This window comes from Lycorma delicatula, chromosome 3, assembly GCF_047948215.1.
Source record: "Lycorma delicatula isolate Av1 chromosome 3, ASM4794821v1, whole genome shotgun sequence".
Classification (NCBI taxonomy): Eukaryota; Metazoa; Arthropoda; class Insecta; order Hemiptera; family Fulgoridae; genus Lycorma; species Lycorma delicatula.
Window position 1 is genome coordinate 50,212,974 of NC_134457.1, and position 19,925 is coordinate 50,232,898.

Here is a 19,925-nt window from a genome sequence, read left to right on the forward strand (position 1 = left end):
TTAACACTGATCAATATTAAGAAAAAGGCAGAACTTATGCCTAATAACCTATTGCCAGAGAAATGCATTGTTTAATGTATTTTTTCAAAAACTGAAAAAGATATTCTGTAAACAATGTAATCTATCACCGATTTAAATCAGTAATCCCAATATTTTTCTCAGCTGTAAAAAAAATATGGTATGCAACTCTCTGTAATGACCATTATGCACTTGTGTGAAGTTTACGACACTTGCCAAGACTTGTGTCATAACTTACTTCCTACTTGTGCATAAATGGCTATCATTACAGGCTCGTTGCAAATGTATAATACATATTTACTAATCATTAAGGGTATATACAAAGTATTCATTTAAAAATATTTCAGCAACACAAACTAAAGAAGTTATGATAATTTTATATTATTTCATTCTTTGATTTTTTTATACATCTGTATTTAATAATAAAAATTCAACAATAAAAATAAAGTAAAACAATAAAATTATAATAAAATAAAATAAATATATATTAAAGCATTACGACTGAATTGTAAGTACAACAGTTCCTTGAGCCTTTTTTAAAACAGAAACAGCTTCTTGGTGAGTGAGTCCTTCTAAACTTACACCATCAACAGCAAGAATCTGATCTCCCCTTTTCAACTGGCCTCCGGTCGCTGCAGCCCCCCGTTCAAAAACAGTCTTCACATATATAGGGAGATCTCCATGGGGAGAATTTCGTCCCCCCACAATGCTGAAACCTAGCCCTTCAGGGCCTTTCTCCAAGCTCACTGTTCTCCAACCCCCTTCACTAAAACCACATAAAGACTCCATTTACAACTTCACTACAATTAAAATTAATAAAAATAACAATAATAATAACAATATAATTATGTAACTGTTACACAACTATTCTGTAACAGAATTTTACTATTTTTACTTTCACATACTTTTTGTTATTTGGAAAATAGCAAAGAATTAAAAACTTATTTTTCATAGTTAATACAAATCAATATATATATTCTGAAACAACAAAAAACTAACCTGTGAAGAGTTATTGTTATCACATAAATATAACATGCACTGGTCCAGAAAAATAAGAGTAGTTATATCATAAACATAATTAGTTAATCAGTTTTGTTACTGAAGAATGGTAAAAAATATTACATTAAAATTATGGCTTTAAACAGTTATCATATTATACTAAGTATGAAGAACAGTAATGGGAAGGAATGATGATAGCAGGAGATAAAGTTAACATGCATAAAAGGTTGATGTAGAGAGAAGGTTGTTTTGTTTATTGCTTTATTTTAACATAATTATGATATATGAATGTTCTGTCATTTCATAAGAAAATCATGCATGAATACAAACATTTTTTTTAACTTTTTCAGAGGAACAGTAAAAATTCAAGAACTAAAAGAAATATACTATACTTCTTTATAACTGCTCTACAGTAAACACAAAAAAAATAAATTTAGCAAATGCTCCTACTTCAAAACACTCTACTTTTAGATATAAGAACATTGCTTATGGTGCTACTGTAGGCCACTTCTGGAATTAGATGTGAAAAATAGTCATATCAAAAAATATAATCGTTTTGAGGTATTTACTAAATTTCATCTTTCTATGTTTAAGAGTTAAAAATTTTGTAAGGTTGCCATACTTAATGAACATCTTTTGTGTGGTTGTATGTACACATACGTATGTGATTCAGTCAATGATAGGTTTAACATTCTTGAAAATGTACATACAGAACGCAGAAATACAAACAGAAATAGGTATATGCCTGGAGATTTTTAATAAAAAAATTTTGTTACAGAAAATCTCAAAAAAATTTAAGCAGTTCATGAAAAATAAAAAAAAATAAACATTTCTACTTTGACTTTTAAATAAGACATGGGCAATGAAAAATTAGAACTAACTCATAAGAAAGAGTGCAGCCTAGAACTTTTAATTTCTAAAAAAACTTTCTAAAGGTTATAGTTATAATTTTTACATTACATAGCTTTGCAAAAGACTTTAAAGCAGATTACAGTTTAGTTATTGGTTTTGTGCATCTTCATGCTGATTTGTCCTAATATGCTACAGTGCGATCAGAGAGCTGCTGTGTACTGGAATTATGGAAGTGTAATGATGAAACTTTCTTTATTATTACTGAGTATTATTATTTCATTATTTTATAGAAACGAATATTACAATAACTGGAATAGTTTATAAAAGGTGTTAAAAATGACCTCCTCCAACATCAGTACAACAGTGCACACATTTAAATTTGTTTTCAATCATTTTAACCAGCTGATGTTCGGGAATGTTTCATATGTATGCCATTAATGTGGTTTTTAGTTTGTCAGTTGTGTGGTCTGTTGCGCAATACACTGCTTATTTCATTGCCCCCCCCCACAACATAGAAAGTAATCTGGGGGAATCAGATTGGGGAATCGTGGAGTCTACAAACACCTTGAAATGATTCATTCACCAAAGACATTTCGTAAAACGTCATTGACTTGTTAGCTATGTGCAATGTGGCAACATATTGTTTGAACAAACTGTGATTGATTTCCACTTCTGTTAACTGAATAATGGTATTTGCTGAAACAGCACTAACGATCACTTTTAACTGTATTTTCAAAAAAGATTGGACCCACAATGCGTATTCTACTCACATCAACTCAGACTCCAGTTCATGTAATTCATGGGGGTTAGTTGACCACAGTCATGCATTTTATGAATTAATATACCCTCCAGATGAAACTACACTTCATCTGTAAAAAAATGAATGTTGAGGTTACCTACAGAATTTTGGTCAATAAAACATTTAATCCACTCACTATAATTTAGTCTTTTGGCATGATTTGTAGGTTTCAGTTCTTGAACACACATTACTTTATAGGGGAAAAGTTACAGTTCTTTTCTTACGGCTTTATGTGCAACAGCAAGATATCTTGCTGCTGTGCTAACTTACGGATTGACTTTGATGGACTTTCAGCCATAGCATCTGAAATATCAAGCAGGTTTTGTCCATTTAGTTTAGGTGGTTTTCCACTTTGATCAGGATCTTCAACAGATCCTGTTGCCTGATATTGTTCAATAAGAGTTTGAACTGCGTTGTAGTGAGGAATTACTTGGAAACTTTTCTGAAAACGTGTGCTTCTACTTCACTAAATTGGTATACTTGTCACCTTCATGAAACACATGTTCAACGAGAAAAATGCATTCCTGTACAAAAATAACCATTATGTTTCTTGCAGCTATTGATTCCGATAAACAAAACTACATGAAACCAAATGAAGCATACTTAATCACAACTCAACAACTGACATCCTGGTTTATTACTGAGCAATGTTCAATGAACCCATAAGGCAACCAACTTAATGTCGAAAGAACAGAATACACCACATAATTCTAAAGCATATTGCACAGTGACTTTCCGAATGCACTGTATTACCTCTAATGAGCATAGTAAACTGATTATACAATTGGATTTGATCCTAGTTCTGCACATATATAGATATCATTGATAATAATTTTCTGATAAAATTATCATTAAGCTCTAATCAGTATTTTACCAGTGACATGTAGACAGGCACTGCATAATATATATAAAATGGATTGATAAAGAAATAAAAAAATGCAGTCTTTGAGCAGAAGATGTATTAAATCATATTCATATAGTGAGAGATTTCATACATGGAAATAGTGGTAAATTCAGTAGAAGACAAAAGAAAAAGAGTGCTTAAAAAGTAAATATGATATATAGGTGCAAAGGAAGTAGAAAATATCAAATATTCAAGGAAATTTCAATGATCAGTATAAAATTGAGACATTGTTGGCAAGTGATTGTTGTACAGTAAATTTATAACTGACACAATGGCCACTAGATACTGAGGTTAATTAACAGCCAAGCTTCTAATCCCAGATAAAAAATTACACACACATACACACACAACCTTTTTGAATCTAAACAGTGAACAACTATGAATAGGGATAAGAATACTGAATGAGCTGTTCTTAATTTTTGTTAGTATCATTATAAAATGAATAAAAATCATCCTTATCAACATGCTTTGGTGGTTTATTATAAGAATCTAATGACATTTTATTATTAGAAAATCATTCAGATTTACAAATTCAGATCGTAAAAAAATTATATATTATAAAGATTAGATTAAAAAAAGAAAAATGGTAGGCATACTATATATAACATAAAGGAGCTCTGTCCAACATGGATTAAGGAAAACTATGGGAAAATCATTAAAGCAGAATTACAAAATATAAAATAAACAAAAAAAGAAAGTAATTAATTATTGTTCACATTGACATATATATACACATGAGGGTAAGTCAATTAGTTATATTTTTGTTATATTGGTAGTACTGTCATGTTGCGTAGATGACTAATGCATGGTTTAATTGTTGTTATGTCTGTGCAGGTTTGATCTGCTAGGTTAGTTTCGTTATTGCTGCCCTGCCGTTAACCATGGTTGCTCCGCTTTCTGTTTGCATCAAAGAAGAGAAACGTTCAGTGATCCGTTTTTTGTGGTCAGAAGATGTATCAGGGGCCGAAACTCATAGAAGACTTTCGGTACAGTACGGGAAATGTGTGTTGCCGCAATGGAGTGTCTACGAATGGATTGAAAAATTCAAAAATGGTCGTACGAGTGTTACGCACAACGAAGGAGCCGGATGACCATTTACCACACAAATGAGGAAAACATTGAGCGTGCACGTGACATGGTTTTCTTAGACAGATGGGTAACTATTGATGAAGTGGCACATCGTCTGCAAATTAGTTACAGTTCTGCCCATGAAATCATCCAAAACAGGCTTGGGTTTCATAAAGTCTGTGTCTGTCCACATACTGCTGCCCACACTGCTGAAACGCTCCAGAAATTCAACTTTGAAGTACTGGCTCATCCTCCATATAGTCCTGATCTTGCCCCTTCTGACTACCACTTGTTTGGTCCACTAAAACAGGCATTAAGGGGCTGTTGATTTACCTCGGATGAAATAGTGAAAAAAACAGTGCATTCCTGGCTCGCAGCTCAACCAAAAACCTTTTTTATGAGGGCATCAGGAAATTTGTGCAACAATGGACCAAGTGCGTTGAAATGCAAGGGGACTGTGTTGAAAAATGATGTAAAACAACTACATTGCGGATAATAATTGACTTACCCTCGTGTGTGTGTGTATATATATATATATATATATACATATATATATAGAATATAGTAGCATTCAAATTAATCCAAACATGGTTGTTATTTAATAAAATTAATTTTATCTAGAAAAAAAATCATACCTGTACCAATTTATGAATATCTAATAATTAATACATACTCCTTATCTTAGATTTGGCATTGATTAAGCAAGTGTACTACACATTTTCTTTGATTTTTTTTATGAAACCATACCGATATTATTACTTTAATGAGGTCAATTTTTGAGAGTCGTTTTTGAGAATCTTTTTTTGAGTCGTTTTCTGACTATTGCCCAAAGACTATTTTAATTGGGTTAAGTCTGGAGAATGGTTCATTCAGCAAATCATTTTTCCACTTTTTTGGTAGTATGGATGATGCCAAATCTAGTTGGAACACTCAGTTGCATTGTGGGAATCCTTCACTTTTCAATATTCCATCAACTGGAAGTAATGAACAAGAATCATCAAACATGAAACAATCCCAAAACATTTTTTTCTGAGGATGTTTAACGATTTGTTGGATATGAGGCAGGTGTTGTAATTTCTGAAATGAATGAGTTCCATACATTAGGGAAATCTGTGCCCCTGAAAATAAAAATGTGACTCATCAGAAAACAAGGCACTTTTCCAGTCTTCTTTAGTTCAATTAGCATACTTTAGCTCACAAGAGTCTTTTTTGCACATCGCTGATGTTAAAAGCTGCTTTTTAGCTGGTTGATGAGCTTTCCATCCAGCATGTCCCAGCTTCCCATCCAGCAAGTCGGCATCAAAAGGTTGTCATGTGAAAATCTGTTCCACTGACTGCTAATTTTCAATTATGTCCATGCTGATAATTTTAGATAAAGTTTACTTTTTCTTACTAATGAGCACTTTATGCCTTTCCTTTTATGGCCACATTTGCCTTTCCTTTGATGTGAAAAGGAACCAGTTTCTAAAAATTGTTTTAAAGTAGCATTCATTGTCCCTAGTCCAACAACACACTCATAAGCTTTTTGTCATGTCATACTGGTATGTTCAGAAAGAGAAACAATGCTCTCATGAAGTATATCCAAGATTCAAAACGCAGAACAAAACATATAAAAATATGATTTTGTAATAAAAAATGAAATCAACTTTCACTAAACACTATTTAAAACAAGAAAATTGTGCTAAATAATTAAAGAACAATAACCTAAGATTACACAGACAACTTAAAGAATATGTTTGGTCAAGCAGTGTAACCACAACATAGAAATATACAAAAATTACCACGCTCAGAATAATTTGCATACTACTGAATATATAATAACAGAAATAAATAACATAGCATAAATATATATAAGTAAATAATATCAGTATAGAATAAAATAACTTTTATTCTAGGCATTATTAAAAAGGTTTGAGTATATATTTAAGTAAAACTTAAACAAGAAAGCAGGAAATTCAGATTTTAATGATTTAATATTTTCATTTTATGAGGAAGTTGAGATAGATGAAATGATAGGTAAAAAAATACCAGATCCTTGTCAGGAATCAAACATAAGGTCAGCTGATCTAGAGAGCAGTAAGCTAAAGCACTACCACCTGGCCAGCTAGTGTTTAAGTAAAATTTAAAAGAACAGAATTTTTATTATTTTTTTTTATTTTATAAAGACGGTTTTCCATTTTTAATATATTGGATGGAATATCTTTTAGAATTATTATGTCATTAGTTTAAATTGAACAGAAAAGTGAAATAATGAATATTTTAAATAAAAAATAACAATAAAAATAATACATACTCATTAAATGTCCCCGAGCATCTGCCAAGAATAAACACACTATAACAAGTATGGAAAAAATATAAACATACAGGAAAAGATATATATAAGCAGTGGTAAAAAACCAAAATACCAATCGTTCATTCATTATGGTATCATCTGAACCAATGGTAATTGAAATTACCTAGGAAACTAACTTTGAATACCTTGAATTTTAGAGGATATTTATTTCTGTATTAAAAAATTTAACATCCATTTGGTAAAAATACACAATGAACTGACTGATTGAATACTACTGATTTTCCAGTTTTCTTAACAGACTGAAATCATAGTGAATTCTGATTATGTTTATGTTATTCAACTCTGAGAACTTTATATGATGGACCTTATGGTAACTGTATCTAAAAAGGTGACCAATTCCTTAATGTAAAATCTGTAGAATTTTAAATTTTTGAGAAAGGTGAATGTTTCATATTTGATGTAACAAATTTTTATAATTTTAAACGTTAAGTCCTACACCCTATATTTTTGGTATGTCCCAAATTACTAAAAAAAGTGGTTTAACCCTGAAAATAATAGAATGTTTTAAAAGGGAAGTATTCCTTAGAATGTATATATGGAAAATTTTATACCAGATTTTTTTTCATAAGGGAATGCTATACTAAGGTTAGCTGCATGTAGTAGGTGGAAAAAATACTCATGTACTAACGCTATTACAATATCCATTCTTCTGAGCTGCATCAAAGCATGGATAATGCATGTATTTATTGTAGAGTTATTTCATACATCATTTTTCAAACAACAAAATATGAGTTTTGTTTGAAAGTTATCCAGTCTGCAGTTTTCAATTAGTCAATAGTATTACATGTGAAACATATGATAGTGAGACAGGAAGTGTACAGGTAACTAAGAACAAAATGTACTTTATTGACAGTGAGAAATAATTTGAATCTATGTATATTTTAAATTACATTATTATATATTTACATCTAGGCAACATATTATAGACTAATTGGAAAAGTATATACATGCAAGAAAAGGAGAGGGCTCTTCTATAAGCTGGGGGCAAGAAAATGCTTTCAATATTTGAAATTCCAAGCAGAACAACCTTTAAGAGTTTAATTAATATCGTAGCAGTTATGATTGTAGTTATGATTGATAGTATGGAATACACCACAGCATATTCTACCCTAACAATCAAATTTATCAAACCTAAAGTGTATGCTAAAAATGAATTTTTTTTTTAGCTGAGCATTATTTTTCATTTGAAAGGTAAATTTGCTATAAACTAAAATACATGTAGCAAGTAGGTACAAGTATTATTATTATTATTAACAATAAAATAAATAGATAAGATTAGTTTATAAACCACCAAGCAATCTTTCAAGTTTGATCTGTATTCATTAATGAAAAGCATCTATAAGAATTATGACAAAATTAACAGCTCTTTCTGTTCGCTGTAGCTACAGTGATAAGCAGTTTTAAACCTAGCAATGACTGTCCTTTTATAAAAATTATACTCATATTGATGTGGAATCTAAAATGCTTTAGGAGATGAATCTGTTTTGAATGTTTAACTGTGTTTAAATGTTAAATACAAGATTGTCATCAGAATTGTAAAATTTAATGTAAACAAAGCGTTTTAGCATAGATTTGTTCTTTATGGACACTATGTTCATCTGTTTATCAATATACTTAACTGTTTCATTAAATTTAAAAAATTTATAGTTGAATTTTGAATGTGAATGTCACGAACTGGTCAAATGTGCTTGATAAATAACATACTACAGAAGAATATATAAAATATTATGCAGACACACATAGAAATGACTTCATGATCAAAAGTAAAAATATATTAAATGCTACCATGCAGCAAGACAATTCTAATCAAAACATCATTTAAAAACTCAACAAGTAACTCTCAACTCTCAATAAATTTACAAAAAAAAAAACTTCCAATTTTAACATTCAGTAAATTCAGTTAAGTAAAATATATCAAATTAATATAAGAAAAAAAAAACACACACACAATAATATCTTAAAAATTATTGTAATTGTAGTTGCATAAATATAATTTTGATTATTTTCACTACATTCAGTTGTTTTTTTTTTAAATTATTCATTTAAATAAATATATTTGTTTTTTTATTACTCTTTCTATCATGACTCTTTCCTTTTTGTTGACATCATAGGATATTTATTTAATTTACATCAAAATGTTTAAAGTATTTTAGGCAGAAATACAAAAAACTGATAAACAAACAACTTACAAAAATTACAACACTACTTTCAAACTGAATTAAACAATATCTTTCAACACAATACGGTTCGTTATAAATGCTGAATAACAACAAAATTTTCTAATTTTTACTGAATATTTATATACTGACACAATCCAAAATACCTTAGAATAAACTGGTGATTACTAATGTCAAAATCATTTAAAACCTTAAGAAGAGAAATTATAACAATTTGAAAAAACTGGTTGACATTTTTTTCAACTATAATTAGTCACAGACAGACTCAGACCTTTAAAAACAAGATCTACGGTTATGATTTACCTAGAAAATGTCTTAAACAAAGTGTGAACATTTTTAAAGGTAATAAACAGCATAAGGCTGAAAAGGATAAATCTTTTAATTACACTATGAAAACTTGGCACTTTATTTCTGAGAAATTTATCCTCAAATCAATCATACATAATTATATCCTTGTATGAATTAGTCATTTATATTTACAAATACATTATATTATTACTGTGCATATAAAGCAGTATTTAATTTAATTTTCCTGAAATCATAAAAACAGTTTATTTTCAGATTTCTCAGGAAAGTAATCTCAGAGATAGAGAGGAAAGAAAAATTTATTCTTACTAGCTTCTGCTGGTAGGAGAATAAAATTTCATACCTCTGGCCATTATGGTTGAAATTTTTTTACTGTTTCTTTTACTTCTACAGCGACTTATATATTTTTGACATATATTATAAATTTTGATCTTAAAAATATTTGAAAGCTCAGGATTATACCCAAATATTAAAATTTTGAGTAAAAGAGTTTATGTCCAGGTTCACTTTGGTGTGAATTTTATGTCGTTTAGTTGCACGGTACAGGAAATATTTGTTGTGTTAAAACAGAATGGTGAGAATATGATGGTGAAAAAGAATGGTGACAATACATGAAAATGTTCTATGATTGGTCAGCAGTAGGCGGCTGAAGTTTTTTTTATCATTTTAACACAAGTTAGCTGAAGTGCAACTGAATTTTCATGCATTCCTCCAATATCAAAACACCAAAAGATAATTATTGCAGAAAGGTATGGAAACCTGATGAATTTAACAGCCCAGAACTGATTAGTTGCAATCACAGTTAATAAAATATGCGGAAGTACTCTTTATTGTAAAAAAAAAAAAAAATTATCTTTAGATGTCTTCAAATGTAGTTTTACTACTGAATTGCAGGACTACATGTTTCAATGTTGTAGTATTATGTATAACAATAGCAAAAAGAATGAATTTTTTTATAACCTACAATTTTCTTTTATAACCTACAGTGGTTATGTTGATTTTTCTGTTTAATTTTCAATTGCAATAGCACTAACTAGCACATGTAAAGTTATTTTCTGCAACATATAGACACACCATCACTGACTGTAATCATATGAAGCTTTTATAGGAAAATGTTATAAAGTGCAGAACCACAAATAACTAAATATGTACTAGGTATGACTGAAATACATATTATGTTCCAAGACAAAAAAATTAAAGTACTAAATGTTAATAAAGTTATAAAAAAAGAAAATTAGAAAATCTCAATATAACATAAAAGTACTAATATAAGAATATGACTAAGGATAAACAATATTTAACGAATTCCTTATTCACTTTATTATAAACTAAATGGCAACATTTTTAAATTATTAACAACTAAACTGTAAACCCATATTTATGAATTACAAGTGAGGATACAGTACAACAAAGTGAAAATATTTTTAAATGATTATAAAAATAAATTTTTTTAGATACTTTTTTACAAAGTTTTTAGTAAATGACAATAACAAGTCCTTACAACAGAGTATAAATATAGAGAAATTTAAAAGAAAGATTGCACATTAAAGAAAAAAATGAGTGCTATTGCATTTCAATTATGCTACTGATGGGTTGATCTAAGTTGAAAATGTACACAGAATCATTTTTAGTCAAATATTGGATATTTAACCAGTAATATATTGTACTATAATGTAAAATAAATTAAGTATTTGTCATTCATTCTGTATCAGTTTTTTTTTTTTGTTTTGGAAGTTCTGATGATCCAGTGCTGTTGAATTATATCAATGTGTTGCTTTCCTTTTTGTTTTTATAAAAGTAAATATAAATTCTGGAATTCTTTCTTTGCAGATCTTCTGTTTATGTCCTATTATTTACTTCTATTGATATATACTCACTGTACATTTGCTTTATATTCATTTTCTGCTTAATATCTCACTTCTGAAGTGATAAGAAATAGATTAAAAAATTCCCTGAGTACCTGCATATGCTTATATTAAATTCACAATTGGCAAATCTGTGATTTGTGGGTTAAAACTGTATTTAATTTATATTAAAATTTTTGTACTTTAAAAATAGGTAAATTAATGACTGGATTTTTAAAATAAACTACATTTACATAAAAAAAAGCTAGCGCTAAGGAATAAAATTATCATTCATAAACAACAGTTAAATATAGACTGAATTGTGGTAGTTAAAAAACTGATTGAAATGATCATCATATTTTATTATTATTATTATTAATAAATCAAAATAAATTTTATTTAGTTTATACCAAATATAACTAATCATTAAGAATCTAAATAAGCTTAATGATTAGGGTAAGCTAGCAATATTTAATAATAAAAAAATTAAATGCAAATTACTGACCGATTTTTTTTTCTTCAAGATGTATTTCATAATAATTTTAAGAATTATTTATAATTGTAATAATAATTATGCTTTCATTATGTAGCTAAAAGATAAACAAAAATCTGTATAATTGAAAGTATTTAATTTTGTATAACATCAATTAAGAAAGTTAACCGTTATGCTACTTCAAAGGATAATTAAATCCATGCATATTGTATATAATTGTGGAAAAACATCAAAATTAATATAAATGTTAAAACCAACAGTACTAGAAAAATTATGGTGCAACAATTATAACAGCAAGCTCTCTAAAAAGAATTTGGTTAAACACAGAATATTTGAAGGAATAAAATACAAAAGATTTATTAGATAACTGAACCTTTATTGGAGATTCTGTGATTAACTAATTCTAATTGTTTTAATAGAGGATTTATGAAGTTAGATCAGTTTATAAAAGTTAGTGATAAAATGTCTTGTCAGACCAACAATGATGATAAACTATTTTGAATTAACTATATATTTTAATTTTAGTACATGTAGAAAAATAAATGTAGCAGAATCAGTTTTAACAAGATTTAAAGTTTATTTTAAAAACTAAGCACTTTTTTTATAAAAGTTACAGTTATCACTTCACTATAAGTGCGACTAAACAAAGATGTAAGTATTATGTTAATTTTTATTTAACTATAAAGAAGAGTTATGTATTAAATCATCCATGTCTGCATGCGTCTAAGTGAAATGCAATTTCCATATATTTTACAAGTAATCTCAAACATCTGACTGGGTATTATTAAAACTACATTGTAATTATCAGTCACTGATTGTGAAATACTTTATAAATGGTATAAATCAGAAATGATTCTTATTATATTTATAGCAACAGTGGCACTTACGGTTCCAAGAGATCAGACGTTACCAATTTCATTCCAATAATTGCACAGTCATATAGATTTATGGCAATAAAAACTGTCTTAAGTGGAAAAAAAATAAGAAAAAGTAAATGTGATTACCAAATTTTTTTAAATACAGGATGTTCAGTGTAAAGAAATCCAAAAGTAATGGCCTGTATTTACAAAACCAGTTATTGGAATCTCTTAAACATAGGCTCAATCAACAGAAATATCTTCGAGATTTGTTCTGTATATCTCAAGGTCAATATATATGCATGCAAAGTCAAACCGACTGTGCATGCAGTGAAGTCCCTTTCATTTTCGATTACTATATAGGGGTTTTCAGTATCTCAAATTTGACAACTGTGTTTGTTAACTTTCCTGCATGTGAAAGGTTGCCTGATCATAAATAATAACATATCTAGATAATTAGGATTGTTTTCAACATTGTGTATTACCTCTTCAGAGCAAACTACGAAGCTCGGCTGATAAATGTTGGACACTAGTGTGCTACATGGACACAAAAGGTACTATTGAGTTGGATGTGGCAGCATATGATAGCTAAAATCCCCTCTACAAACCTGCGATAATGTGTTGAAATCCGTTTACCGGTTTGTTTTCAGTAGCAGTTAAAATGGAGTCGAGTACAGTCAATATGTCAATATGGGTAAAACAGCATACAGTGACTGAATTTTTAACAGCAGAAAATGTGAATCCTACAAATATTCTTCATTGTTTAACAGCGGTTTATGGTAAATAAACTGTTGACAGGAGTACTGTGAATTGGTGGGTATTGAAATTTCGTGAATGTGAAACTGGTAAAGTGAAAGTTGAGGCCGCAACTTGCACTGGAGAACCAGTTTCTGTGACTGATGAGAAACATCGAAAGGAGGTGGACAATTTTCTTCAAAGTGACTGGCGAATCACCCAGCAATGCATCGCTATTCCTTAGGCATATCTAAAGAACGAGTGGGACGTATTATCAAGCAACTGGGTTACTGTAAAATCTGTGCACGATGGGTACTGTGCAAACTAATGGACGAACACAAGCAGCATTGTGTCGAATGTTGTGGAGAACTTTTACAGTCCTATCGTGCTGAAGGAAACGACTTCCTTTTCAATATTGTAACCGGGGATGAGGGTTGGGTACATCATTATGACCCAGAGGAAAAAAGGCAAAGCATGAAATAAAAACATTACAATTCACCAAAACCCAAAAATATCAAAACTCCAGCCTCGGTGAGGAAACTCCCTTTGATGGTGTTTTGGTACGTCAAACCCATTTACGTGACTAAGTATCTGGAACATGGGACAACTATGAACTCTGAATGCTACACTGAGATGTTAAGACACCTCAGGCGATGAGTATGTCACGTTTGAAAAACCACCATGCCCATAATCTGGCAACATGACAGTGCACGGCCTCGCACATCGCATGCCACTACAGAGGCTGACCACAAACTGAAGTTTGAGCCTATTCCGCATTTGCCATACTTGTTGAATTTGGCTCTGTGCGACTTTCACTTCTTCCGTTATCTCAAAAGGGGAGGGATCTCAAAGGTAATCATTACACCACCAATGATGAGGTGAAGGAAGCTGTGGCCACTTGCATCCAAGAAAGATCGCCAGAATTTTTCAGTGATGGAATGCAAACACTTGTCACATTTTGGGAAAAGTGTATCAGTGTAAATGGGGATTATATTGAAAAATAAATACTGCATTTTGTAGCTAAGGTTTTATTCATTTTTTATTTCATTCCAATATCTCTTCTGATTCCCATGCTACACGTATGTGTGCAAAATTTATCAGCCGAGACTCATAATATCATAAGAGGCAATCATTTGGTTTAATGTGATGAAGGAGTTGTAGCTTGTACATTTGCAAATGGAGCCACTTATGAACAATGTCATGAACAGTGGAACGAAAAATTTGCAATTCTCTAACTATCCCGCTTACTTTCCAGTCCTGGCAGTGATTGCATTGCGTACACAATCTACCATCTTGTCACTAATTGAAACTTTTGGGTGATTTCCAGTTTGTAAAACTGAGCATCCAATCTCTCTTAAAACTCATATCCCACTGATGAATAGACTTAGATGTAGGAGGGTCAATATTCCATTCATATTTGTACATGCTGTTGAACACACGTAACTGATTGAAACTTTATTAACCAAAGAAACAATGAAACTTCTATTGTGGGGTTCACATCTCAAGTGACTATTAAGGTGCCTTATTTAAAAACAAAACCTTATTTTTTTATTAAATTTTCTGAGGCTTTTAAATGTGTAGGTTGCCTATACTAAAGGTTGCCACTATCTGAGTGTGCTACATATTTATATATATATATATATTTTTAAAAATTTTACAAACTATAACAATCTCTCCAGTCAGTAAGCTTACAAGGCATGCTGTTTCTACTTTTTTTAATAAACTGTACCAACTACAACTGTAAATAATTTTAAAAAAATAAAAATATTTATGGAATTCAATAAATGTTTTATAACACATTCAATGCAAATAAGCATTTGCTTTTCCTTTTATTTATTTTTTTGACTAATGATGATAACAACTGATGACAGGCCAATAGCCCAAAAATATGAATAGTGTACAAACAAATACCTGAAGCTTGAATTTGGGCAAAATCAAAAATACATAAATAATTTTCATATATGAGCCTCGTCTCATAGAATAGTTAAAATATCTATTTTAACAAATTTTATTCCTTAGAAATAAATAAAATATTAAAAAAAAAAAAACATACAAAAAACTGTACCAACATAGTTTGTAAACTTTACTAATAGAAAGAAAGTAGATCATACAAAATCCATGTGATGATCCAATAATAACAGAATTATAAGGTCAGAAGTAGTGTACCTTACTAGGATCCCACAAAGAAATAAAATTAGGGAAGAAGCAATTTATAAAGAAGTATTATATAACTTCATTTTTTAATGAAGACAATCAGAACATCTTGGATAAAAAGAAGGCACAGAGAGTAACAAGATAAACTATAAACCAAATGCCAAATAAATCGATACAATTAAATACTATCATGCAAACAAACGAATGCGAACAAATAGTTTTAAATAACAAGAAAATGTACAAAAGAGAACACAGCAAATTAAACTTATTCTTACCTTTACTTTGTAGGCGGTTTCCTGAGAAGAAAGATAGCATGAGAAAAAGAAATTTTAAGAATTATAATAATCACATAAATATAAATCTTAAAAATATCACAAAAGAGATCTTTCTTAAAAATGCAATAAATGTGTATATCGATGAATGTTTAGATAATCTGTCTAATTATAAATTTTCTAGAAATTAAAAAATGCAAAATAAAGAAAGAAAAAAACATTTTTACACAAATTACTTTCTTAAAAATATTTTATTTAAAAATACAGTATTTCTTATTTTTATAACTATGTAAAAACAAATAATTTTTGTTTTATACAAAATACAGTCTTAAACAACAAATGTTTTTCCATAATTCACTTAAAAAAACCTGTAATAATGAATGTATTAATACTGAAAGTGTATAGGGTATAAAATTGTAATTTATTAAGAGTAATCCCTAATAAAAATTAAATCTATTCATAGTAAAAATTAAAATATTTTATTAAATTTAAAAAAAAACTATCTTCCTTAAACGGATTTTCTACAGGAGAGGATGATACCACTTCCCTTAGAAAAAATTATAGTAAACAATGTTAATTCAAAATCATACCTAATTCACTCATTTTTTCATTAAAATTAAAAATAAGTTAAAAAAATTAGTTAGGTATTAATTTAGATAATTCAAGCTATATAATTCATGGGCTAAAGTAGAAATATTATTCTACATTATCCACTTTTTGTGTGCCAAAATATTTCAGACAGTGTATTAAATCAGTATGCAATCTTTTTTCATAAAAAAGTATGCATCACAAATAATGTATAAATATTAATAATGTACATATACTTGGGACTAGTATGTATGTTGGAGCTCTTAATTGCTTGTACTAAATTTGTAAGTTTACAACACAATAGAATATGGATGATGGATGGCACTTATTTATGATTAGAAGTTCCAAACATGTGTAAATGATAAGCAGATAAATGTTTACAGACGTAAAGCAATATTAGAAAGATTATGAATGATATGCTAGAGATTATTTGTCACAATTTATGAAGAATGGACTAACACAAAGAATGGCCTTGACTCCCATTTTTACACAGTTTATTTTGTTGCAATCATTGCAACTACCATTACTATAACTACAATGTGGAAAATAAAATTTCCACAAATTTAGATATAAAATATATTTTACTGAAATGTATCATTAGTTATTTTTTTACCATTATAAAAATGCCATACTTTGGCAATAAATGAACTTACAAAAAAATAATGCCGTAGTATGAACATTAATAGAGTATTTATTTAATAATAAATAAATATTTAACATGTAATTATAGACAAAAAAATACAAAATAAAATTTTAATAATAAAAAAAAACAATAGTTTTTGTATTTTGAAAGTTTTAATTTTTTAAATTATTAGCAGTAGGTATACTCTTGCAAAACTATAATGAAACTATTTGTTGAAAACATATAGAACTACTCTCATACAGAAAGTTTAGAAAGTCACTGTGCAGTATGCTTTAAAATTATGTGGTGCATTCTGTTCTTTTGACATTAGGTTGGTTACTCTGTGGATTCGTTGGGCTCTGTGGATTCGTTGGGCGTTGCTCAGTAATAAACCAAGACATCAGTAGTTGAGTTGTGATTGAACGTGCTTCATTTCATTTCATGTTGTTTCATTTATTGAAATCAATAATTGCGAGAAACCTAATGGTTCTTTCGGTAGAGAAACACTTTTTTTTTGTTGAACATGTTTTTCTTGAAGGTGACAAGTAAACTGATTTAGTGAAACACAAGTTTTCTGAAAGGTTTCAAAATACTCCTTCCTATAAAGCAATGTGTGTTCAAGAACTAAAACCTACAGATCATGCCAAAAGACTAAATTACTGTCAATGGTTTAAGCATTTTATTGGCCAAAATCCCATACGTATCCTTGACATTACATATTTTACAGATGAAGCATGGTTTCATCTGGGAGGGTATATTAAGTCACAAAATACATGACTGTGGTTGACAACTAGCCCCCATGAATTAGATGAGCAATCTTTACATGAAGCGAAAATTAGAGTCCAGGTTGGTGTGATAGATCCACAATGGGCATTCAATTTTTTTTAAAAATAATAGCGATCATTATTGTGGTGTTTTAAAAAACTTCATTAGTCAGTTAACGGAAGTGGAAATAAATCATGGTTGGTTCTAACAAGTCCAAGATGGCACGACTGTGCTCACAGCTTACAGGTCAAAAACATTTTTACAAAATGTCTTTGGTGAAATATTATTTTGAGGGGTTCATGGCCTGCATGATCGCCCAATCTGACTTTCCCAGATTACTTTCTATGGTGAGGCAGCAAAACAAGCAGTGTAAACAGATCACTCATGATTGATGAACTAAAAACCGCAATAACGGCATATGCATGAGACATTCCAGTACATCAGTTGATTGAAGTGTATAAAAAAACAAATTGAAACATGTGTTGTATTGATGTTGGAGGAGGTCATTTTCAACACTTTTTATAAACTATTCCAGTTATTGTAATACTAATTTCTATAAAATAATGAAATAAAATTACAAAGTAATAATTAAAAATGTTTCATCATTACACTTCCATAATTTCAGTGCACAGCAACTTTCTGAACGTACTGTATATAAGAGGAGTCCAAAAAAACATACTCGTTTGTAATTAAATAATATCTAAACAAAAAGACTTACATTCACTAATCTAATGTATAGTGTAGTGTAAGGTATTAAATTTGTCGTGGTAGGTGGAACTAGCATTTATGCTATGCATGCGCAGGTGGTTGGTGGTGGTGGTGGAATGGGCCAGTCAAATTAGCCAGTGCAGCAGAAGACAGTTGAGTAGCAACAATGGCTGAGGTTCGTTAATTGTTTGTTGAACGCAAGGCTGTACTGAAGTGGTACTGGAAGTATGAGAACATTCACGAGGTAAAACGACAATGGCAGAGAGAGTTAAAGATGTGCACAAGGAAAGATCTGGTCAACCATGAACAGCTACAAGTCTGGCGTCCAGTGCTGTAACATTTCATCTGATCACCACAAAAATCAGTGAACCAGGGAGTGCATGAAAGTGGGGTGAGAAAGTATAAGACTCATTCTGAAGAGCGCAAAGTGGAAAGTGAACATTCCAAGACTGCTACATGCGATGAATGAGGATAACCCAGATCGAAGGAAAGTACTGTAAATGGTTTCAGTACATGGTTAAAGAATGAGGAATATGTGGAGAAGTTTTGTGGACTAATGAGGTGTAATTCAAACTTAATGGTACTGTGAACTGCCACAACTGTGTTTACTGGGCTCCTGAAAATCATCACGCTCATATGGAGAGGTAAGTGAATCTACCAGGAGTTGCTGTGTGGTGTGGTGTATCATTGTTTGGTTTGAATGGTCCCTTCTTCTTCAAGGGTACCGTAACTGGTGAGGCGTATCTTGATTTGCTTCAGACAAGGATTTTTCCTGCCATTCAAAACCTGTATGGTGATGAATTTTTTACGTGCAACAAGATGGAGCCCTGCTCACTACCATCGAGATGTCAGGTTGTACCTCTATAAAAATCTACCCGGATGACAGGTGGGTTGAGGAGGTACTGTTGAGTACCCATCTGTCTTCTGATTTGACACCTCTGAACTTCTGTCACTGGAGGACCATCACGAATGACGTGTAACGACAAATACCAGCAACAATGGAAGAGCTATATGAAAAAATCATAGTCATGTACTGCCATTACACCAGATGCATTAACAGCCATACTTCGATGTGGAGTTCGGCAGCATGGGCGTTATACAGAAGCTGCTGGTGGTAATTTTGAACACATACCATAACCCTCTTTCAGTGTCAAAAATTATCACATCAAATCAAATTTATCACAAGGTATGGAGTAGCAAACAGTGAGGACATTTTTTTGGCAATAATATAAAATACATACAAGTGGAAAATATAATGATGATAAAATATAAGTTCATTTCATAATGAAAAAGCAACATATCAGTTTTCTTACAGTGCTTCAGACAAAAAGTAATATAGGGGTACATCCTCTTTGTAGAATATAACTCACTACTAACAATTACTAGGAAAAATATGATTACCCAAAAATAT

General features: G+C 30.3%; 1 protein-coding gene across 1 annotated transcript in view; it reads right to left on the minus strand.

Moving 5' to 3' along the window:
• Positions 1-375: 375 nt before the first annotated feature.
• The window catches only part of LOC142321587 (multiple PDZ domain protein-like), a 1,133,813-nt gene continuing 1,114,263 nt past the window's right edge, over positions 376-19,925 (minus strand). Inside the window, exon 41 of the mRNA XM_075359801.1 lies at positions 376-784. Within this exon, the coding sequence (XP_075215916.1) occupies positions 514-784 (271 nt within the window). The 3' untranslated portion in view covers positions 376-513. The remainder of the gene's footprint in view (positions 785-19,925) is intronic.